Below are 25,507 nucleotides of genomic sequence, written 5' to 3' on the forward strand. Positions count from 1 at the left end.
CAAGACAGGGTCTATTCGTTTTCCCAACATAAAACCCTTCACATTTGTTACAGATGGCAACATATATAATATTTTTGTTTCACAGTCCACGTAGGTTTTCAAATGATACTCATATCCAGTAAGGGGGTGTGTAAAAATTGCTAGACTCAATATACTAGCATGGCTTGCATTTTCTACATGGATTGCATTTTCTACATGGATACGTACCTTTCCTGGTAGTCCTCTCACTGTGATCAGTTCCTCCTTTGTAACACAAAAGTCTTTTTAAATTATGGTCTGTTAAAAGAAAACCTAGGGGTTTCTCCTACTATATGTCCGAGTTGATCATCCGTAGTTAGAATTTTCCAGTTCCTTTTAGTAAGCTCACATATAACAGAAATGTCAATATTGCCTGTGAGCAGACATCTCAGACCATCAGACTTCTCACTTTTGTGTCCTCTCTTCTATGTCCCTCCTCCTTACTGTGATCTTCTATGTCCTTCCTCTGATCCTTAACTAGTTTTATTCCTTCTTGAATTTCCTTGTCTTTATAGCTACGAGCTAATAAATTCTTCTTTAGTTCTATTTCTTCATTAGGTACTACTTTCGTACAAAGCCTCAATGTGTGTAGGAACTGACACATCAATTACCTATGGATAGATGTGCATAGGATGCATACTTGTTCTATGTAAAAGTACAATTAATACTCCTTATGTAAAAGTACAATTCTTCCAATACTTCTTATATATACACAAGTATTGAATTCTCCTCCATCATCCAATAGAACAGTCACATACAAAAAAAATCAATTGCCTTCATGTGTGTACATCCAATTCTAAAAATGACGTGGTATTTTCCAGATAATCCACAAAACAATGCAAGTCTTTCTCTGCACTCCCCCCGTAATATAAACCAATCATCAACAAATCTACCATAGTACACGATTTTGTCTCCCCACAAGTTCCTCCAGCTGAAAACATATTCCTCTTCCCATTGTGCCATAACTATATTTGGGTAGCTATTGGCACATGAAGTGCCCATAGCTACCCCCCCATCTTTGCCAATAGTGTTCCTTCCGATAGACAAAAATATTATTCTCCAAAATTATCTTCAATAGCTCACAAATAAGCATGTTACCCTTTTCATCTAGCATACCAGACTTCCTTAAGAACTCATGTACTGATTTTATCCCATATTCATTTGGGATCATAGTACACAGACTCTTGACATCCACAGACACAAACATAAAATCTTTCATTCCTTCTAACATGTTAACTTTTCCATGTAGCGACTGTAAGAACTGAGAAGAATATTTTAAAGCCATTCTTACTTTGGGTAATGCTCTCTTCAAATAATGTTCCACATATATGGAGGCTGGCTCAGTGATCCACCCCTTCCCAGAAACAATTAGACATGGGGGGATCACCTGCATTCTTGTGCATTTTTGGCAAGCCATTGATAACAGGAGTAACAGGATGTTGTACATCCAAATAGTAACAGGAGAGTTGTATGACTATCAGTCATAAAAAAAAAAAAATCACACAGTGTATCCTTCACATTCTTAATCACCTTATCCACTTCCCATCTCCATATTATTTTGCACGTCTTCTCATCATCTAACATTTTCATCATTCCGATAACCTACAATTTCCATTAACTATTATAGCTCCTCCCTTGTCAGCTGGTTTAATTTAATAATATCGATCTGCTGAAGTTCTTTCAATGCCTACATTTCTGACTAGCTCAAATTATAAAAATTGGTTCTTAAGGGCAGGAACCTCAGGAGATAATCCGATTGGACGAAGCATATTACATAAGATGGAGGCAGTGAACTACTGTAGCTAATTAAGCATCTGATTAAGGCATAGCCAAAAGTGCTGATCCCCACTTCATTTTTTAAATTATACTTGAATTTTATGCGATTTTATCCTGTTCTGAGCTTTAGCATATCTCTCCGTGGTGATACTGCAAGCTTTTACTTTGTGTTTCTTTTTGCACGGCAGTCTTCAGTGGATGACAAGTCTTTGTTTTGCTCTATTTAGAAATCTGTACAATGGAACAGTTACGTGTGTTGACAGCAACAGTGGAACAAAAAAACTACAGTAAGGGATGACAGAAAGAGTTAGGGAGCAGAACGAATGTGATGGGTTAAGTAGGCTGTGCTATGTGTTTGAATTATATCTTAGCCATTAGCAGGTAGACGCATACAGATACAGACAAATCATAGTAAGAACAAAGGCACCAGCGGCAGAGAAAAAACTTTAATACCGAGAGTCAGATGAAGCCACAGGGATTACAGGGGTGAAAGCAAGTTTCTGATGAAATTATTTGCAAAACCAAACCAATTTGTCCACAAGTTAATTGTTTCCATGAAGAAGCAACCTCTCTAAAACCTGCACTACAGGGATATTAAAAAAAGAAGAAAAAAATGGGTGGGGGATCTCTTAGCTGCATCTTCCCTTCCCTGCTGAATTTGAACTGCAGACGTTCCTCTTTACGTTGCTTTTGCTGACACAACTGTAGTGCTGACAAGTTTTCCTGTAAAACTTTTTCTATTGTGATTTTTGCCCATGTGCCAACCAAATTTCAAGCCTCAGTCCCAACTGGATAAAGCTTATTTGTTCTCTTATCTGGACTTTCACCAGGAATAGGACAAAAATCTATCAAGAGGGGTCTGTCATTCAGGTAGCCTTGAGAGTACTTTATGCCCTCATCAGCATTTTAACAATGAGGACGTTTGCAATATACTACCACTGACCCTGGTGGGGGGTACAACCCACATCACTGAAGGTTCTCAATGTCTCAGGTCACATGATGGGCTACCACCAGGCATTGGCTTGCTGAGCATAATACCTACCCTTCAAGGTCACACATTTGCACCAGCATGTTTCCTCCAAGAAAATATGACCGTGCACCATTTCTCTCCACCCAAAGAATGGGCAGGAGCACCATCATATGTCAGTTCTGTCAGGTGCCCATGCCTCTAATCTAACTCCTCTACCTGGGCTATAGTCAGGGCTTTAATCCCACTCTGCTACCAGAGCTGGTATTTTAAATAAAAATGTTTATCATCTGTAGTTTAATTCTGCTCATCCTGAAAAGCAGGTGGCACATGCATGTCTTTAAGACTTCGGTGTAGCCTTTTATTCTACATTAACATCTGCTGGTTAATCAAATTGTGCATGTCTACAGCTTTAGGTAATGCGGATCATAAAGTTTTCATTTTAATACCCTGAATTCTGAAAAAAAATGCAAGCCTTTAAAACACTAACTCTCATCCTGTAGTACTTTTCTAATCTTCTATAACCCTTTCAGGATGTTTCATCTTACTTGTTTCCACTGCATCAACCAACCTCTATACAGTTTGCTACATTACTGCAGATTTTACCAAACCTGTTCTAAAACAGAGCAAGGAAGTAACAGAATGAGAGTGAAATTACAGCACTCTCTAATGACCAAGATACTGGATATGCATACTTTCTCAAATGTGAGTTATAACGGCAGTATGTACTTCAAGCGAAGTACTGTTAGGCATGACTATAATGAATGTACCGTGTAATTTTGTGTTTTATCATCATAAACTTTAATGAAAAGACCTAGAATGTTAATAATCATCAGGGGGTCTCAACACTCTCTAAATTAAATACTTAGTAATTCTAAATATACTTTACAACACCTCTCACTACAAAAATATTTCTTACCAATGAGGTGATCATGTTTATATCCTAGAACACCAGCATCTTATTCCACTACTAATCTACCTTGACATTTACAATGATTAATATTTGGAAAAAAAATTATAATTAGAGAGTCTGAGTAGAGAAACTCTAATCTACTAGAATACTGCAGGGATTGAAAGTCAAGGCTGTTGGTCTAGCATAGTGAAGTATATAATATTTCACCAACAAACCAAATGACAACAGCTCATACAACAAGTCTTCCATGATGCTAAATTCTTGCCGATCCTCCTACTGCTCCAGTGTCTGGCAAACCTGGACAACAGGGGGGGGGGGGGGGGCTGACAGGCACAAAGCTGAAAAAAACAAACACTCGTTAGTCGTTGGTCTTGAATCTAAGATGAAGATACTTAAAACTCTCTCCTCGAGTAGTGGAAAGTATTGAAGTGGTATAAATGCTCTCATGACGGGTGTGTGTGTGGGGGGGCAGACAGCAGAAATCCATCTAATGACCCTTTTGTTATTCCTAAGGGGGAGCACTGCATATAAAATGACAACATGTGGAGTAATACAGTAAAATCCCAATATGTCAAGAGTTTCCCAGTGTTGGCAATCAACGAAAAAACAAAGTTCATGAAAAAAAACCTACAATAAGTGATTTTGTGTCAGAATACATCTGAAAAATTGATAAAGTATTTATCTCAGCAACTGGATGATGTGGAGAGGTTTTATGGCCAGTGAACACACACTAACTCTAGCCAAAACAGAAGTAATACAAAAATCAAGAAAAAACTGCTTCAGCTAGAAAATCCAGGAAGACATGAGAACTTTAGATTCTCCAACTTGCCAGAGGAGACCGAGAGCAGACATTGTAAAACTGTAGAAGACATTTACCCAAATAGACAGGGTTGCAGCAAAAGACAACTTTCGTCAGGCACAAATACTTTACAAACAGAATCCACAAAAATTCAAAGGCCTATAGTAATAAAATGTCAGACATTTCAAATGAAAACCATGTGTTTGCCGACCACCATTATTCACCTGGGATTACACTCAAGAGAAAAACTCATTCCAATATTTCAAGAAATGTAAACAAACTTTAAATTCAGACCAAACTAACCAGCTATCCTCAAAATACTCTTCCCTCTGGATTCCAAGTCTTGGAAGGATCCAGAATTAGTGCTGGAGGAACTGAAAAGATTCAAGCAACTTTTTGGGTCACCAGCTATGCCCAAATACTAACACTGGAGGACTAAGAAGGAAACCAGTATGCTGAGACAGCAAAAAAAGTGCGTGTCCAAATTCTTTTTCAGAGAAGTAAGAGAAAGATGATGGATAAACGGCAATAAATGAATACTAAAATATTTAGAGACAGCGTGCACACTTATCCTGGAGGGTTGATAATCAATCGCTAGCAAGTACCCAAGTTAAATAAAAACAATAGATCACATAACCAGACTGTAATAAACATGAAACTTTTGTCTTTCTTTTTTCCCCCTCAAGCCATTTGGGTTAACCGAGGGCAATTTTAAAGAAACAAAACAATATATATCCTAAACCTAAAGGGGGGGAAGAGAAAGAAAAAGTAAGAAAGTAAAAATGATTTAATTTAGCTAGCATATCCGGAAGATATTTTTTGTTGAAGCTGTAATTGGATGAAAGTATTTTTGGTTATGTTATAATATTTCACCCCATTATTATCAAAGATTCATTCTTGATAGGTCCGCCAATTTAACAGCCAGAGTGACCATTGGAAAGGTCAGCAGGGTCATTTCATGAGAAAAGGCTACAAAACATGAGACTGTAGCTGCACTAGACATTCCAACTGGGAAAACGGCACAAAGTGAGGATTCTACCAAGCAGACATTACTATTTTTATTTATTTCAAGAGCATACTTACCATGCCAAAGTACTAAGACTAGAATGGAGGAGATGTCCATTATCAGAGGGCATCTACTGTTAGTAAAGAGAGGCAGGTCAGGAGAGCTGGTGAGATCAGTACAAACAAATGTGTTTTCAGGGCCATATGGAATTGAAAGCTGGTATTAATATTGAAGGGAAGACCAATATTTTGTACATAGTTTTGTTCAGTGTTGGTTGGAGAAATATTACATGTGGTTACTTGTAAACCAAGGAAAAACAGTAAAAACTGCACAGCAGATAAACAGGAGATGGCAAACAATATGGAAAGTAGACCCTCCAGTACTTTACCCTCTGCCCTGTAATCCTAGTAAGCACTACTACCTCTGCCCTGTAATCCTAGTAAGCACTACTACCTTCTGCCTTTTATCACAAAACCTCTTGCAGTCTCTGTTCGATATTAAATCCTTCTCTGGTGAGAAGTCCAGTCCTTTTAGCTTGTAATTTGAACTTTTTTCCCAATGTCCCATAGCTGAAATGCTTTTGCATAGTCTTTCTGGTTTGGAGAGTCTATTTGGGGAGAATTAGTGCGACAGTAGCTTTTAACATTTTGGCTCAGCTACCTTGTGTACCTGGTTTCCTTTACAGATGTTGCAAAGTAGTGGCTATTTTCCTGTGATGAACCAGAGCAGGTCTTTCTTCTTCCTATGTACTGACATAGGTGGCATGAGACTTCATTTTATATCTTGCATTGTTCTTCACTCTTTCTAGTTCTTCTTGATGTTCTAAATACTATTGGCTCCTCAGTCTTGCTGGAGAAGCTTTTAATGGCTCATAGTATATTTATTTTCTTCTACTAAGAAGTGAACTACATCAATTAGAATTCATTGAAGTACACTTATGTCAATAACATCTGTGAATAGGTGTGCTTGTTGTATATAAGTCACACCACAAGCAATGCCTGTTATTTAAGCCCATAATGTATTATAGAATAGTGTGAGAACTGTGTAGGATTTAAACAAGACAGAAATTAAAGTATTTGAAGGCTATAAATTCTTCGCCTCACAGCAAGAGGTTCTCTGGTTCGATCCTCGGCTGGGGTGCCTTTTGTGCGGAGTTTGCATGTCCTCCTTTTGGTCGTGTGGGTTTCCCTCAGAGTGCTCCTGTTTCCTCCCACATCCCAAAGATATGCTGTAGGTGGATTGGACAAAAAAGTCCTTACTTTCAGAAATCGACCCTAGGGAACAAAACCTGAAAATATCTGGCAGAATCTCCAGGACAAAGCAGTAAGGCAGAAACAATTAGTTGCTAGAACATACAATTTTAAGAACAACCCTACAAAGCAAAGGTATTTAGGAAATATGTTGAGACAACAAAAGACAGATGGGCATTTTTAAACTAAACAAGGAAAGACTTAAAGGATCACGAGAGATCCAGAAAAGAATAAACATTTAAAGAACACTAAGCAAAACTTCATGGCCTGCAAAAGGAAACAAGAGGCTGGGAAGAAAGAGGAGGAGATTTTCCGGATGGACTTGATTTATTCATGACTGAGGAAGGGACACCTAAACAACTAATTGAACTAATTGACTTGGGAAACTTGAGGAGCAGATCCAAATGCAAACACAAGGAAAAACACCAGGCTGAGATGGTTCCCAAAGGAATTATGAAAGAAATTTAAAATCAACCCTAATCCTTGCTTCGCATAATTTATTTAAATGCAATACAGTCAAGTAAAGAAATCCTCAAGTCGTAGAAAAAGGCAGTAACAGTCTTCTTGATGGAGGGGAAGAACCCTGTAGTCCAAAAACTAAATTTCAACTTTTTATTTATGTTATAGCTGCTTGAATAAGTGCTATTTATACCAAACTTAATACAAGATGACCAATGTGGCTTTACAAAAGTGAGGCAAACATTCGACAAGATAAATGATTCACAAAAGATTAAAAATTGATAAACCATTAGTATCACCAGATGCAGAAAAACAATTTAATATGGTTCATTGGAGACTTCTGTGGGCTGTGATGAGCAGACTGGGTTTTCCAGCTGATATTATTAATGTGTTAAAGGAAATGTATGAGGGAGTTGTTGCAGTAATTTGAAATCAGAAGAGGCATCAGGCAAGGGTGTCCCTTTTCACTTCTATTTGCAATCTATCTTGAACCTCTAACCCAGACAATAAGGCAGATGCTATAAGGGGCTGAAAATGGGAAGGGGTAAATGAAAAGGTAACTTTACTTGCTGATGATAAAGACATTTTTACACTGTTTGACCTCATCAGCAAATTTACTATCAGGATATAAAATAAATGTAGATAAAACAAAGGCCCTATGTTTTGATTATGCCCCCTCTTGGGGTCTCATTCAAGTATACTCACAGCTCTGAGGACATTACGAAACAAATACTTGACAATTTGGATCATGAGAAAAGCTGAAGACATCCCACTAAAAAAATGGAAAAAAACTATAAAGAAATTAAGGGGAAAAATTAAATAAATGGAAGTTACTCTACTGTGACCAGGACCAAAGAATTCAAACATTAAAAAAGTTAAAGTACTGTTAATCCTATATACCACTCAAACATTTCCATATGACCCAGGAAAGAAATTTTGGGATAGGATGAGGCAGGAAATCACTGAGATACAGGGGAGGGGGATTAAGAGTAAAACAGCAGGAATTCATTCTGCCACTTGAAAATGGAAGCCACGCACTGCTACATTATCACAACTTTGAAGCAGCCCTATTGCATTTAAACTTACCTTTTGTAAGCCTTCAAATTATGATGCAAAATAGAAAAAAATGTTGGATCAAGTAACACGGATTTAAGAAATAAGCTACATCTGTAAGTGGAGGCAGTTTTGGGAGAGGTAGGCAGGGCTGAAATAAAAAGTTTAAATACTGTCTCAGCTTTCTTATAAAACACCCCAATTACCTTAATTGGCAATTTTAAGTTTGGCCTATTGGTTTATCTAAATTGCCAGGGTTTGTGAACACAGAAATAAGGGAAAAAATGGTGAAAAGGCAAAGAAAATGTGAGATCAAGAAAAAATGGATTTTTTTCTTGGAAGTGTCTCCATAAATATTTTTAAAACACTGGATAGGTTATATAAGATGTTCCCAGGAGTACGTGAATATTGTAGGAAGTGTACAAGCAATACTAAGGGAAACTGGCAGCTTATGTTTTGGGGATGTTAGAAATTAGCAAAATTTACAGGAGACTTACCAGCTTTATTAAAAGATTTAACAAAGGAAATTTTAGAGATAAAAGAGGCAAAATAGTTGAAGTGATGCCTCAAAGACAGTAACCAGCCAAAGCAATTCTTGCATTAACCTTGTCAGTAGTAACAAGGTGAAAACAAGGAAATGGAAGACAACAAAAATAACAGCTTGGGAGGGAGGTAAAAATCACTAGCGGAAGAAATGAGAGTCAAGGAAAATGCGATTTTAAAAATATGGCCCAGCACATTACATGAATGGAAATGGGAAATCTGGGATAAAAACATCTTAGAGCTGTGTCACAAATCAGAGCTAGAAAGCAAATAAGATTCATGAACTATTGCAGAGAAAATAACCTAGAGGCTATCTATATTATTTTGTAAAACACTGTGAAGATATTTTATACAAGACACAAGTTTAAGTTAAGTTTACAGTTGTACACAGGATGTATATTACACTACAGGCTGATCCTTCGGTATAGTGTTAACATTAGGATTATACCTTTTGTGAGTAAATGGACAAACCACCCAAGAATCTACATGTAACGCAAGACTATCCACATGCAGTGTTTTCTGGTGTACATTACTGAACAGGCATGTCCAAGGGTCAGCTTCCAGTGATTTCTCCTGTCCACCTGGTGAATCTGGGCATTCTGGGGTAATGCGGCAACTGCCTCATGTACACAGACAACCCCTCTCCTTCTACCACCCAGCACTACAACCTGCGAGAGATGCACTTACAAAGCCAAACTGGAAGCAAAGCTCTCTCCAGCCAAGATTGTGCTAGACAGTCAAGAGGAAAAGGTTAACACCTGCAATACACCTCAGGCAACACATAGCCCTTCAAAACCCACACCTTCAACACCCACACATACAACACTAAACCCACATATGCGGAGGCCCTTAACATTAACCTGCCCAATCAACAAGGACCTCTGAAGATGAAACGCAAACAAAACACCAGTCACAACCAGAGTGACACATAGCTCACCCAACAACAGCCCCTAAGGCAAGACAATGTACCTAACACTTTAGTCCTAGGTGACTCTATAGTCAGGCACACTGATGTCCCACTCACCAGGCTGAACAAGGAGAAAATTAGTCAGCTGCCTGTCGGGTGCCAAGATCCGCCACATAACGATGCACTCAAGTCATTCCACAACAAGTACATATTCGACTCTGTCATTGTCCATGCTAGAGTGAATGACTTGAGAGTCACCTCCCTGGACTACATGAAAAGAGACAAAGAAGAGCTCTCGGATCATGTGGCCCAGGCAGGTATGACCCTAGCCCTGAGTAGCATCCTGCCTTTGCCCAGAAGGATACCACAGTATAAGGACAAAATGATAGACTTCAACAATTGGCTAAGCTTCTGGTGTCATTCAAAGGGGATCCAGTATCTGTCTGCCTGGGAAGACAGGATCGACAAACCACAATGCTTTGCCAGAGATGGTCTGCACCTGTCACCCCTGGGATTCAGGTTACTGGCTAAAGCTCTTGCCACCCCTATAGTGCCTTTTTTAGGCAAGGTTCAAAGGACAAAACCACCACCATAACAGATACAAGCATGCAAAATCTGAAGGCAATGCTACTCAATGCTAGAAGTCTAAACCTCAAAATGCACTCTCTCGAGGCACTCCTAAAAATGGAAAACATCGATATCTGTGCAGTAACTGACTTGGTTCAAGGCTCCATAGTGCACCCCTGCAATACCAGGCTACAACTCTTACCACATGTTTCGGCCACAAAACCAAGACCGAAACACTAAAGGTGGAGGAGTGTCCATATTCACCAAGGATATTCACATCTCCAGGCTAGTTGCCCAACACAATGCATCTGAAATTCTCCAGGTGCAACTAACACTAGGTAAGACTGCAATCCAAATTGTAGCTTGCTACAGATCCCCCACCATGCCCTAAGATTCTCACTACACCTTTCTAAACATACTGGAAAATATTAAGATATAACCAAACGCCTTAATACTGGGTGATTTCAACTACCCTGTCATTAACTGAGAAAACTACTCTGGTACAAACTTCTTTTCCCAACGGTTCTTGGAATTCTTAAATTCCAATGCCCTGGATCAACTAATCCACTGTCCCACCAGGGGCTCCAATATCCTAGACCTGGTCATTACCACCATGGGAGATAGATGCTCCACACCAGTGGTCACACCCTCATTGGTCAGGTTTGACCATAAGCAAATTTATTTATTTATTTCAGTTTGATTACCGGGGAAGTCCACTGGGCCAAGAAGTACCCATTTTCAGTGGAGGCCCGGGGAGAAAAGCTCCAAAAACAGTACAATCAAGGTTACATACAGTAATGGATGATAATACAAAGTCACAAACATTTAGGAATATGTGAGATACAGTAGTAGGCAATACAGTAAGGATTACATAAAATACAATCATAAAAGTACAATGTCCAAGATGTAGAGTCTGCATAGAAAAAAGGTAAAAACTTTTTTTTTTTTTCACCCTTGACATCCACATTCCACCCCCCCCCCCCCCCAGTAGGGAAAAAACGTCTCCAAAGCCAACTTCATGCGCCTGAAGTCAGAAGTGACAAACTTCATGACACCCATGCAGACGTGATCTGAAAGTTCGACTGCAGAATCTTACACTAAGGCACTGTACGAGCACATCCACTCGTGCATGGATCGTGCCATCCCAAATAGAACCAAGATGCTCTCCTCCAAAAAAGGAAGCCAATCTGGTGGTCCCCTGCTATAAACAAACTATACAACAGAAGGAAGAAACTGTTGCAGAAAAGAGAAAAATCCCAGGATGCAATAAACTCCCTCACCAGCCTCGGTAAGAAGCTGAGATCCCTCATAAAATCCTCAAAAGCTAGTTATGAAAATAAAATTGCCAAAGATTCCAAAGACAACCACAAGGCTTTCTATAGTTATGTCAATAATCTAAATGGCAATGCTCAGATCTGCACTGAGCTTCAACAGAATGGCATTAAATATACTGATCCCAAGGATATTGCCAATATCCTGGCAGATTGATTTAGTGCCAACTTCACCCCTCTCACCCCTAAAGAACCCATCTCAATACCAATAAATTGCCAAATTCCAGTAATCATGACCACACAGGTAGAAACCGCACTCTCCAGTGCTAGGAATACAGCATCCATGGGACCAGATGGCATCCCAGGCTGTGTACTACATGGACTACAAAATGAACTGGCACCTCACTTAAGTGTTATGTTTAATCATAGCCTCACCTCAGGCTTTGTGCCCACTGAGTGGTGCACAGCTACAGTTATCTCACTCCACAAGGGGATCCACCTTGGATCCCGGGAACTACCGTCCCATCAGTCTGACGAGCGTGATCTGCAAGGGCATGGAACACATTATCATGGAACTTATAAACAAAGACACTGGCAACTTTCAAACACTGGACCCCACCCAGCTTGGGTTTGTGAAGGGCCGATCTTGTCTCCTGAACCTGACTGACTTCTCTGAATCAGTCTCCAGAGCTGAGAACGAGGGTAAGGCGGTCCACACAGCCTATCTGGACCTTGCCAAGGCCTTCGACACCATCCCCCACTCTGGAATCATAGATAAACTTGCTAAGCTGGGCATAAATCCCTGTCACTCGATGGGTTGCCAACTGGCTTACTGACAGAAACCAGATTGTAAAAGTAGCCGACTCCAAATCCAGCTCCAGACAAGTGGAGTATCTCAGGGTTCAGTCCTGGGACCACTGTTTAGCATCTAGGCCCCTGAGGTATAGGCCAACACTAAGGGACTCTGGCTAACAAAGTTTGCAGATGACTGCAAACTGGGAACCATTACTGAATCCCCAAATGATGTGTATAGTCTACAAAAGGGCCTTACAGAAACAGATGCCTGGTGCCACAGCCATGGGCTCAAGCTTAATGCAAAGAAATGTATAGTTATCCCCTTTGGAAAAAAACCTGTACCCATGAATTACCACATAGATGGCAGTACACTAAACATCGAAAGTGTGATGAGAGACTTAGGGACACAGGTGGACAGTGGTCTCACTTTCGATAACCACATCGCCACAACAGTCAGGAAATCTATGTGGCACACCTCATCACTAAGGGCTTTTCATCCAGAAAAAAGGAGGTCATTGTCCCACTGTACTCATCCGTCATTAGACCCATTATAGAGTATAATGCCCAGTTTGGTATGTACCTCACAAGACATCTGCAAAAGCTGGAAACGCCACAGAAATACCTCACTAAAAGAAATCACAGGCCTAAAGCAGATGCCATATGCTGACAGTCTAAAAAAAAAAAAAAACTCCAGCTACACTCTGTGGCATATTGTCTACTCAGAGGAGATCTCTGCTTAACATACAAGGCCATGTCAAACCCTGAACTGTTGGACATGCTCCACTTAAAGAAATCCCAATACCTCAGATCCACACGCTCCAGGGATCTAAACCTTGTCATCACAATGAACAAAACATGCTGGAGGGATAGGTTCCTGACCCAGAGACTCCCCATACTCTAGAATAGACTGCCCATACATGTCAAGCAGAGCGCCTCCTTTGCCCTCTTCAAAAGGAACCTTGATGACTGGATGGGAGAAAGGAAATTCACCCCGGGGATCATGTCAGTCACCCTGCTAAACAGGGGTCCAGAGAAGTAAATATTGTGGGAAGAAATATCCAAGGAATTGTTATGGCTAGGCTTGTATAGGCCCTAGAGCCGATAGCCTAGTACCGACCTATGAACGGAGTTTTCAAACAAAGAAACTGTTTCAAAGGAAAAAAGAAAATTGGGACCAGAGAGAGAGGGATGATGATGACTATGCCCCCAAGTACCACAATGTGGAAAGACAGTAAACTTTAATGTCACATCTGCGCAGAGTTCTCAACTCAAAGAAGTAAAATGCCACAATCTCTGGTACCTACAATGGTCCAAAGACCCCATACAAACTGGGATGCAGTGTAAAATAATTTGCTCAATATGGTAGCCCTTTTTCAAGGACAAAATTCAGAAATGTGGGTGTTTCGAGGATGAGATTAAGCATTCCAAATAACCACTTCCAAGGGGAACAGGATTCAGGACACCTCCTGGAATTTAGCAAGATGCACTTGGGAGAGAGGGGGAAGAGCAAGGGACCACTCAATTCTCACAGCACTGTCAGACAGGTTATTTGGGGCAGATGTGAATGGAGTTGATTGCACTGCCCCTCTCCAACTCACAAATTGAAGGCCTCAAAATATTCTAAAAATATATGAGCTGAGGATGACAGTGATTACCTATTACCTGTGCACACTGGCTCCTGTATGGGTGAAAACACAAGAGTTCTGTGCTGGGAATCACAGGACTAGGAAACGTGGCTAAAGGCAGAGTGGGGAAGAGACCACTGCCAGAGATGGATCATGTTTCATATGCCTAGGACCCGCACTGGGTACACTATCAGGTCTTCCCTACCAGGCAAAGAAAGTGTGAAATGGACAAGATCCACCTCAATCACATCTGAATGCGTTTCAACTTGCTTGTCAGCCTTGTTTCTATTACAAGTCAGCATCAGCTTGTATTTCTGTCACGTAAATGTAAGGTAGTGCAGAGTGAAATAGCTTACATGGGGGTTGTGTGGTGGTGGGAGGGGGAGGTTGCTCCACTGCAAAAGTTGCTTTTATTTTTATTTTTCATTTGCCTGAAGTAAAGCTTGAACAGGTTGGGTTGACCCAAACATAACTTGAGGCCTTCTAGTGAAAACAATCTCAATGTATGACCTTACAATAGACAAAACTGCCAGACATGCTGCCTATGATATACAAGTTCCACAGTGGTATGATTATGTTGAATCCTCAACCACTTCCTGCAAGACCGCAAAAGGTCTGGAAGGCAGTCCTAGGTGTGGAGTCCTTGTTCCTGAATAGATCTAATCAATTAACAGTCATCTCAAGGAATGGATCTCTTTTAATCAGCTTAGCTGACTAAAGACTCTAGCATACAATCAAATGACAAGGAGGGCTAAAGGACCATAAGATGCACCCACTAACTAAGGAGCCAAGACTACACTTTCCCAATCAAGTTCCTCAACTGACATCAAGAACCTGGACTAGTCCAGGGTAAATCAACACCTGAAGAGAACAGAACCAGTCAATACAAAGCTTACCTCAAGGAATGTCAGCCTTGGTCTTTCCATACAACAGCTTGGCTTTATAAAGGTTGATAAATATCTAAGAGTAGGAGATCTCTGTCATGCTGGTCTCCTTGTACATGGCTACTAAATTTCAGTCATCTGATCCTTCCTTAAATATCAAACAGCAGAGCAGAACCTCTGGCCCTCCCAGTAATTTGGCATCATGCTCTCCTCCTAGACACAACAGGCAGCCCTGGGCTGATCCTGCGTAGTAAGACAAACACATTATAACATTTAAGCAGGCAAAGCCAGCACTGGTGGTGAAGGATGAACACTTTACTACATGCCTAGGCAACCCAAGTTTGATTAGCATCTTAGAGGCTTGTCAACACTGGCAGGGGTGGATGGTGTCAATGCAAAACAGCATCTTGGTAGAAGAGGACTTTCAGTTCAAACCACAGCATGGTGGGAGCCCTCAAAAGCAAGTGCATGAGGGGCATGTTCTTACAAGAGGGAAGGAGCAGTATAACCCATGCTGACTGCAGGAGCTCATCCTTCTATCCAGGGAGTGGGACTAGGAGTACAGAAAGAGCCCACAGTTGCAAGGATGTCTGCAAGAGCAGAAACAACTCTCGTGGCTGTCTGTATGACAGAACCCCTGCCTGCACATTTTTTGCCCCAGTCAGTACAACTGGTTTGACTGTGGATGGAATGATTTTAAATTACTGGAAATCAACTGTGCAAAACTGATCTTAAAAAAATGAAGCATGCCTCCAAATTTAACTGACAATAGCAAGAACTGAGATCCACACTGTGCAAGCAGCAATGGACTGGCAGGGCTCCAGGGAGGGGAGTGGTTATGCAGCCAGTATGTTACTATCAGTGTATGTGTACGCAGGGTACATGGACAACCACAAGCATAGAACTTTGTTAGCAAGGTACTAAATTCTGACTAATAGTAAAATATTACCCAAACTAAGATCCATCTCCTAGTGAAGGCCTCCAAAGCGAACTACAAATTCAAATTAGCTTCCCTAACCAAGTATAACCACAAAGTGTTCTTTAGTTACATCTGTAACCTCAATGGTAAGGCCTAGATCTGTGCTGAACTCATAGTTAATGGTACTACACATACAGAACCTGTGGATATAGCAAACCTGCTGGCTGACAGGTTCAGTGAAAACATCACTCTCCTATCCCTGCTACATACCCCAAAGCATCCCTAACAACTGTCGCACACCCAGTACCTCTGAGGAGCAGGTCTTAAATGCCCTTTCAAAGGCCAAAAACAGCCTCTGTGGGACCAGACAACATCCCTGGCTGTGTTCTACATGGGTTAAACAGGAATTAGTATCACCACTGAGCAAGCTTTTCAATCACAGCCTAAGCACTGGCTTTGTCCCAGCAGAATGTAAAATGACTACAGTCATCCCTTTGCACAAACTGGGTGCATCCATTGACCCCAGGAACTACAGACCCATTAGCCTGACCAGCCTCATCTGCAAGGCCATGGAAGGAATCATCATGGCCCGTATTAACAAAGATACAGGAAATCACCAAATGTTCAACCCCGCCCAGTCTGGCTTTGTCAAGGGAGATCATGGCCGTTAAACTTGGTGGACTTCTTTGAGAAAGTCACCAAAGCTCTAGATGAGGGCAAATCTGTGCATACAGCCTACCTAGACTTAGCCAAGGCCTTTGACACAATCCACCACTCAGGCATCATTGATAAACTCACTCAGCTTGGTATCAACACATATATTGTCAAGTGGGGTGCAAACCGGCTCACTAACCGAACTTGTACAGACAAAATAGGGGACTCCACCTCCTCCAGCAGACCAGTAACCAGTGGTGTTCCACAGGGATCAGTTCTGGGACACCTACTGCTCGGAATATACTTCTCTGAAGTAAAGGCTAAAACTAAACTAAAGGACTGTGGCTGACAAAGTTTGTTGTTGACTGCAAACTGGGAGACATCATTGAAACCCCTAGCGATGCCATCATCCTGCAAGAAGGTCTTATGCAGAGTAATGACTGCTGCTGAAGTCATGGTCTTAAACATAATGCAAAAAAATGCATCATCATCCCCTTAAGAAGTGTGATGTTCCAAAGAAGTACCATATCAATAGCAATGCCCTAAGCACACAGTCTGTGGTCGAGATTTGGGCACACAGGTTGACCTTAACTTTGAGCACAATGTCTCCACAGTGGTAAGAAGGGCATTTTATATTGCTCATCTCATAAGCAAGGACATTGCCTCCAGAAAAAGAAGAGGTTATAACCCCCCTGTACTCTTCCCTCATCAGGCCAATAATAGATTACAATGCTCCCTTTGGTATGTTCCTTTCCAAGCACCTGCAGCAATTGGAGAGACCACAAAGGTTCCTTACAAGAAAATTCAGGGTCTTCAAGATCAGTCTTATGCAGACAGACAGAAATCATTGTCACTTTACTTTGTATTCTACACACTATTCACAGGCGACCTGTGCCTTGCATATAGAGCAATCTCTGACCCGGCTTTAATGGAAATGTTGCACATTAACCAGCCAAATGGCACACAGGTCACTTGCTCAAAAAGGACCTTAACGTGGTATGTGACATCAACATAACTTGCTGGAGAGACCGATGTTGCCACCCCTCTGGAGAGAGTTTCCTATTCCGTTAAAGAAACCCTGTCGTTTGCCCTATTTAAGCTTAATTTGGAAGACTGGATGGGTAACCGGAAATTCAGCCCAGGGTCCCACCTATGTCCCTCTTGGACAGGGGCAACAGGTGCCGATTTTAGTGTCTGCTTGACCTAGACACCCTTGGCCATAGGGGTTGAACTTGGCTAGGCTTACAAGGGCAGTCGATATCATTTTGTCAAATCACAAATCAGCAAACATCTATTTATCGAAGCTCCTAATCATCGAATGGAGTTTTCAGTGAAAATTTTTCCTAAGGCAAACCAATAATTGGCTACCATCTGGAATTTGCCCTTTTCCCCACTGTAGTGTGTGATCTTGGAGTTGGTATATTCAGTTGGCAGGGTGGGGGGCTCAGCCCCCTCACACTGGGTGGTCATGTGGGGTGTAGCCCCTCCCCCCACCTGGGTAGTTAAGTTTTATGATTTTGTTCACGGTTGCTAGGGTGGCCTACTGTTTGTTTGCCTTAAGTAAAATTTTGCTGAAAACTCCGCTCGACAATTGGCAGCTTTAATAAAAAGGTGTTCGCCGATGTGCGATTCGACTAAGTGATAAAAGAGACTTGTAAGGGCCCTGGGGCCATTAGCCTAGCAACCTCCTATGATCAAGCACTGTCTCCACAGTTAAACACACTGCTAGTACCACTTAATTTGCAGACAAAGCTGCTTTATACTCAATTAAAGCATGGTCTTTCCTGCAACTCCCACTCATGGTAGACTACTTCATTTTAAGGATTCACACTTAAAAAATACACACATTACAACTATAGTACATAAAAGTTTAAATCACAGAGGAATAAAGGTAAGACTACAAAGCAGCCACCCTGGGACTGACTAGTGATCCAGATTATAGGACAGATGAAAGAGGAGTGATTGGCCAATACTGACTTGTCCACACTGGATAGAAAAAGATAGCTCAACCCACTGCATGGCTGACTGCAGTATGAGCAAAGATGTGGAAGCATACCAAAGGTATGTACACGCTGTAGCTACAATTAAACTGATGAGTGGAAATACCGGGTCAAGTGTCTCCTGTACATCCAAATGCCATACAATGCCAGAGGCAGATGTATAAGTACTTGATGGCTGCCTGGCTGACTATTTCTTGACTGCCTCCCATAATCAGCAATCAGTAGGGAATATGCATACTTGTTAAATCATGGGAGGACTGTTGGTTAACACAAGACAAAAACACAAACTGTTGTATAATGGTAATGAATGAACACAAATTACTTGTGTTACAGGCTGCAGGTTACAGCCACTTAAAACAGGAGTAAATTATATACACTGCATATACTAGCACATGAATTATCCTGCTCAAGAGGTCATCTTGATAAAAACATATAAAAATGGGTGAATGCCATTGCAGAATTAAACAGCAGTGTATGTACACAAATAAAAATGGTATGTAGTATATGCTAATAAAAACAAAATTTAAGTGCTGAATGAAACGTCGCATTCCTCGTTCCAGTATTAACTAGCTTGTGCTCCAGTACAAAGGAATACAACAAGAAGCTGTCCAACTTCTATAATATTGAATGGTAAAGACGCTGTCCAACTTCTTCGATACTGAATGGTAGAAAACACCAGCACTGTGTATCAGATGAAATGTTCGAGAAACAGAACTCTTACACCAACTTTTATAGCAACTCTTTGTGCATACACCAAAACATTATTTCAAAAACGTTTTTGCTACACTTCCAAAACGTAAAAAGATGTAATGGGGAAGGTCACTCACATACCATCAAACCTTACATTAATGGCAGCATGACTTCAGCTCTGTTTCAGAAACAAGAGTAAATATAATTCTGAAAAAGGCAAGTTGCATGCAAGAACACAAGCAAGGACACAACCACTGCCCAAAAAGTCTGACCCCCATTTTTATATAAAGCTTTTAACTAGTTTAACTGCAACTTAAATGGCAATTGAAATGACCTCAGATCACACACTTATAGCAAACTGTACACACACACACACACACACACACACACACACACACACACACACACACACACACACACACACACACACACAGTATAGCAATATTACAGGCTTCTAAACAGTGCCTAACATGATCCTGTGAGATGGTATACCTGCTCAGTGATCAAAACTGAACTACTTTCTATAGCAGAGTTGCAATTAGAGCAGAAAGGCTGACAAAAAACAAAAACCGTCAGGTAAACATTAACACAAGACAGAAGAAGAAAGCCAGCAGTGAATAAGTAAGGACTACATGGGCAGAAATGTGCTGCATTAGACAAGTATCTGCAAGGAAATTAAGACGTGCAGTTCTTGTAGAGCAGAGAAAAACAATGCACACATGCAGCATGTGAACTATAACTTAAAAACAAACCTCTTCCAATTAAAAGCAGTGTGCTGACATCTCCATGGATTCAGCTTACAGAGTAAATGTGAAAAGGTAAAGACTAGACCATCATACCTGAGCTCTAGTGTAAATGTTTTTCCTCGTCGTGACTGGATAAGAGACCGCAATGAATTAGCAATACAGCGTTTGCCATCCCAGTACAAAAGAACAGCAACTAAACCCCTTGTCATACCAGGAAAATGAGGCTGTTGGTGTTCTCCTAGAAAACAAAGGAATACATACTTACTGAAAACACATAAAAGTAGTCCTTTGTATTAAAAGAAAAACAATCTACGGTCCAACAAGACATCATTTACATTGTGCTGTGCCATAATAACAAAGTTGAAAGCAAAGCATTTTACAACTGCAAATTTACCAAAATGAAAAGTAGAAAAGCACACATTTTAAAAGTTGTGGAAGAACTTGTACGAGTCTCTGACCATAGACACAACTTGAGTTTGACTACCAAATCAGGTGCTGAAGAAGCCAAACAGGGGAGTGAGTAAAGAGTGGCTTCTTGTTTTCTCATCCTAGGTGAAAGAACTGAGTCTACTGCTTACCACTGGGTGCTTACTGGAAAAGACAGGCAAGCATTTTACAGCTGAAAGGCAAGCCACCTTTCTGGGTAACAAGGGGAAGAGCTTGGGTGGGCAGCTGCTGGATGAGGTGATGCATCTGACCCCACACTCTACCCTATCCTAAGTTAAGACTTGCTCTTATGTCTATATCAAAAATATCTGCCCTATTTAACTGCGATCAACATACCCTATTCCCAAATGGAGGAGAGGCAATCTAGTGAGGATAATCCATTAAGGTGACCTTTCCCTAGAGTTAGAAGGACCAGCTGTATTGCAGGGTTTTGCTAGCCTCTCCACACAAGGGGAATTAACTAGTACCGAGTAACATGGGGGGAAAAAACCTGGAAGAACTTAAAAAAATTATGCTTATACAAGACTTGGTGAGTTGCATCACTACAATTTCTTGCCATTCATACTTAATCAGCCTAGGGCATCTCCTGTCATTTCACGATCAAAGGAAGCATACACAAGGGTATTAGCAGTCTTTCCTCAATAGGCTCTCTTCAGAAACAAGAGAAATTTTGATAAAACAGCACCGATCAAAGTGCTTCTGGTCAACAAGAAAACAACTATTTAACACTAAAAATGACAATTCCAATTGTAAAAACCTGCAGCAAAGAAAGGGTAAACACATATGGACAACAGCACAATAAAGGGGGAGGATGCAAACAGTGAAGCAATCCATTTCCACATAACAAATGCATTTATTAGACATGTTACTTGGTTTCTGCATGCAGTACAATTGTTATATTAATATACACTCATAATAAAAGGACCTGTATAAAATTACATTTAAAAATCAGTGTCTTGCAAAGAAAGAAATGAATCCCTGCAATACATGCAAAAGTGGTCCAATTGTGCAAATATCATAACTTAGAATATATGAAACTAGTACCACAGGAGATGTATTTCCATTTTCTCTGTTCTATCACCCTTTTACCTTTCTCCCTTCCAAATAACCTACTCAGGGGGATCCTAAAGGAAGGCTTATTTGCTCAATTTCCAGTATAGAATAATCTTCCAATCGCAGTCAAAAACAGGAAGCTTTTCCCACCAGTTACTATAGGAAGTTCCAGTCCTCACAGTTTCCACTATTCCAGAATTGTTCGGTTGGACTTAATTCAACCACCACCTCACATTCTAACTTGTATAACAATGTTTTTCTATGCATCAACTAACCTAAATGGTTGTACTTTTTAATATTGTATTATGTGAGGGCAGTTTTACCAAATCTCCCTACCAAACTCAGCACAAAAAAATGATACAGCATTTCCATATTAATGTTTTCCATAGGTTCAAAGGCAAGTACCAGGCTAGCTGCCCACCCGGACTATTTTAAGCCTAGCCATTTTCCCTTTTGGTGCTCAAAATAACCAATCCCATTTAGTTATAAATTGTCCTTAACCATCCCATGGTCGATAATTTAAGCAGTATATTCTACCTACCCCTAATGAGAATAACTGGAATTATACCATACATAATTTAAAAAGACCCATGAGATAAGGCACTTAGAGCTGCCTGTCCATTATTAGTACAGGGGGCAGTCCTGGGGTAAATCTTCTGTTACCCATCCATAGATCTAGGTTGCAGTTAAATATAGACAGGGATAACTTTGTTGTAGATGGATGGGGAGTCTGTTTCACAGTAGCAATGCCTTCTGAGAGATATACCTGTTGATGTTACAGAAGTTTAGATTCCTACACAGAGTATTTCTGATGCCATCTGACTTGCTGAAGTGCAGTAAATCCATCACTAATGGGTCACAGGATGCCTGGTATGCCAGACACAGGTCACCTTTTAGCAGTTTGTAAGATACAGAGTACAGTGACAGAGCACTAAGTCGGTCCACATAGGACATATTTTTAAGTCTTGTATCCCTTTAGTAAGGTATTTTTGTGGGTGTTCTAGTTGTTGTATGTGTTTGGAAAGATACATGGCAAAGGGGGCATTATAGCCAATGACTGGCTTAATGAGGGCTGAGTTACAGAGGACAAGGACATTCATACATCTAGACACAATCCTTTGTTTTTAAGATGTGCAATACAGAAGAATTTTCTTACAAAAATTAGTGCAATGTTCTACTATGCCCGAGTGGGAAACTGTGGCAAAAACTTTGGCCAGGTTGTGGTATGCATTGTATACAATTCTGCCTTCATCCACTGCTTTGGTAACCTTTTGGAAAAAATCAACTAGGCTGATTAAAAATAATCTACCCTCAACAAATCCAAACTGAGAAGGGTCCAGTGTTTTGAGGCTCCCTATGTCCTGACTAATTCCATGACAAATTATTTCCATGGCTTTACAAGAGAGGGTGGTCAGATTTACGGTCTACAATTAAATTTCCTGGGTCTGAGGAAGGTCTTCCCTTATGCAAAAGGATTGCTGCAGCTGCTCTCCATTTGCTTAGTACAAAAGCAGTATTTCCCCAAGTACTTTCCTTTACAGTTCTTCTTTGTGACAGTGTCACAATCCCAATCTTCCTTTGGAAACCATAAATCTGAATACATTTACAACTTAAATAAATCCAGCACTTACCATCAACCCCTTACAGCTATCTCGCCTATTTTCATAAATGTTTGACACCAAAAACTTGATAAAGCAGATTGTCAATCCTGGTACATTTTAGTGACCAAATTTACAGAACATTTTCATGAAATTATTCTATAATAAGCAAAAGCAGCAGAAACTTTTATATTTCTTCCCTTCCACATGCCTCTTATTTGGCAAGACACTATCAGCTACATACCTGAAGAGCATATAATCTATAACTTATACAGCCAATAACTTAAGCAGTATATTCTACCTATATTGGTCAATAACTGTGCCACTATGTAGTACTATGAAACAAGTATCTTTCCACCATACTGTTGTTCCTGTGTAATAAGCTATACCGATGATTTTGGGTGAACGCCCCCCCCTTAAAACAGATTTCTTCCCGATTATTTCGGATAACAGACTTTGAGAACTTTATTAAAATCACTGAATGTCCACATGGGAGGAAAAAAATTACATTAATTCTGCCAGCTAATAACAATGGCACTGACATCCAAGTTCATACCTTTTCCTTATTATACTCAATAATATTCTTTATTTTAAATACATATCAAATTAACCTCATGACCATAGTACCTCCCTAAAATGCAGAGACTGGTTATCTAGTACTCTCAGAAAAGTGCCGCTTTTCTACATGAGGCTTGTACAGCCTAAAGTTTCTGCACAACAAAGCATTAATTTAACATCCAGAGAGATGAGCAACATCTTCCCTGCAGTTAGCCAAGCTCCAGAGTAGTCAAGTGACATTAGCCATAAGTTAAACTATCCTGCCAAAAGACTTAATAGTCAAAAAAATTCAACACTGAATCAGTAGAACTAACCAGCTTGGCCAACATCCCTCCCCCGCCCATGTTTTCCCACCAAAAACATTAAGCATCTGGGTATGTCAGAAAAAGACAGAGGCATTAGGAATGCATTGCACTAGGGAGCTTTCCTCTGAAAAAAAATGGCTTTTGTCTATTTGGACTTTCCCAGTAAACACATTTTGCATGGTCTTCCTTCAGCAGGGGCACCAAAGAGCCAGAGTGGTACTACAGGTACCCATTCTCACTATGGTGTGACTAATTCACAAGGTAGACCATTGCTATGGTGACAACTGTACAGGTTACATAGGAAAACGTGTATTTAAATAACCATGCCACGGATGATGGTAAAACAAATACCAGAGTCACAGATGGCATTGTGCTATGGTGCCTCCTCCCTGGGTGGATATTCACCTGCAATACAGGTGGAAAATCTGGCCTCTCCCACAGATAAACCTGAGACCATAGAGAGTATATGTTCACCATAATTAATGTGAGTATCTCATGTGGCTGCAATTTCAAGCAATTCTACTATGGATGGGGTATCAGGTGACATCTAGTGTGGGTATACTCTTTATGGCACAATCACAAAGAGGACTAACCATGCTATCATGTGTAGCAGGTGCACTTGGGATCAGTTAAACAATCTGCTAGAGTATAATCCAGACGCAGCCTGCAGCTACCCAGGCCATTTTGAAGTTAGCTGCTGTTTTGCATAGCACTCAGGGAAATCAACCAGCACCACTACCTACTCAATGAAGACATGGAGTTCAGAAATAATATAATTAATACTCTGATGAGATCCGAGATGGAACAAAACACTTCAATGCAGAGGACTGTCAGTTGCCACGATTACTACAAAGACCAGCAATTCTGTCCAGGGCTGGGGCAGGGTACATAATGGGGGTGGCCATGGAGGGGCCATCACAAAGTACAAAGTCATCACCCATGTCAGGTAGCATATGACAGTTTGCCCTCTTTCATCACATGTGAAGACAGCATCCAGTCTACACTTGCAAGGCACTTTGTCAGCAGATTCCATCCAGGTCATGGTTTGGGAGTCACACATCATCCATGTCACTACAAGTCCCAAGTTTACTGCACCAAGCCAGCGAAGTGGCCCTAGATCAGTCATGTGGCCTTAACCCACCACCTCATGAGAATCTAATCCAGGTCATATAGTACCTCTTACACAGGCCCACGTTATTTCCATCTCCTGCAATTTACCACCCCAACTCAGTGCCTGTAGGACATACTTATGCCATGGTGTCACTATCCACCTGTACACATGACTATTCCTACCCACTCTAGTCCCTCTCTTCTATGACATATGTGGCCCCAACCATACACTGGCCAGCACAGCCAGATATTAACATTGCATTCATGTTTATTCAGTGTTGCACTGCACAGCGTCTGTAACCGTTCATCGCAATCAGTTGTGGCAAACACCGGATCATTGACCCTCATTCAGCGAAAATTGTTTCGGTGATTCGCTGAATTTATCGAGGGCAAATAAATACTTGCCCTATAGCACAACTTTGCCCTTTTCTCCACTGTAGTGCAATCTTGGAGTTGGTATATATAGTTGGGGAGGGGGTCACAACCCCCCACATGGGTGTGGGTGTGTGTGTGTGTGTGTGTGTGTGTGTGTGGGCGAGCCCCCTCCCCCACTTGGGTGGGTTAGATTTGCGTAGCTGTTGTCTGTTGTGCTGT

The 25,507-nt window shown here is 40.8% G+C and overlaps 1 protein-coding gene across 1 annotated transcript in view; it reads right to left on the reverse strand.

Moving 5' to 3' along the window:
* The window catches only part of NUP205 (nucleoporin 205), a 1,199,422-nt gene that overhangs the window by 1,066,588 nt on the left and 107,327 nt on the right, over window positions 1-25,507 (reverse strand). Inside the window, 1 exon segment of the mRNA XM_044087173.1 lies at window positions 19,936-20,080. Coding sequence (XP_043943108.1) covers window positions 19,936-20,080 — 145 coding nt within the window.

This window comes from Protopterus annectens, chromosome 11.part0 (genome assembly GCF_019279795.1).
Source record: "Protopterus annectens isolate FY-2018-M chromosome 11.part0, PAN1.0, whole genome shotgun sequence".
Lineage (NCBI taxonomy): Eukaryota > Metazoa > Chordata > Ceratodontiformes > Protopteridae > Protopterus > Protopterus annectens.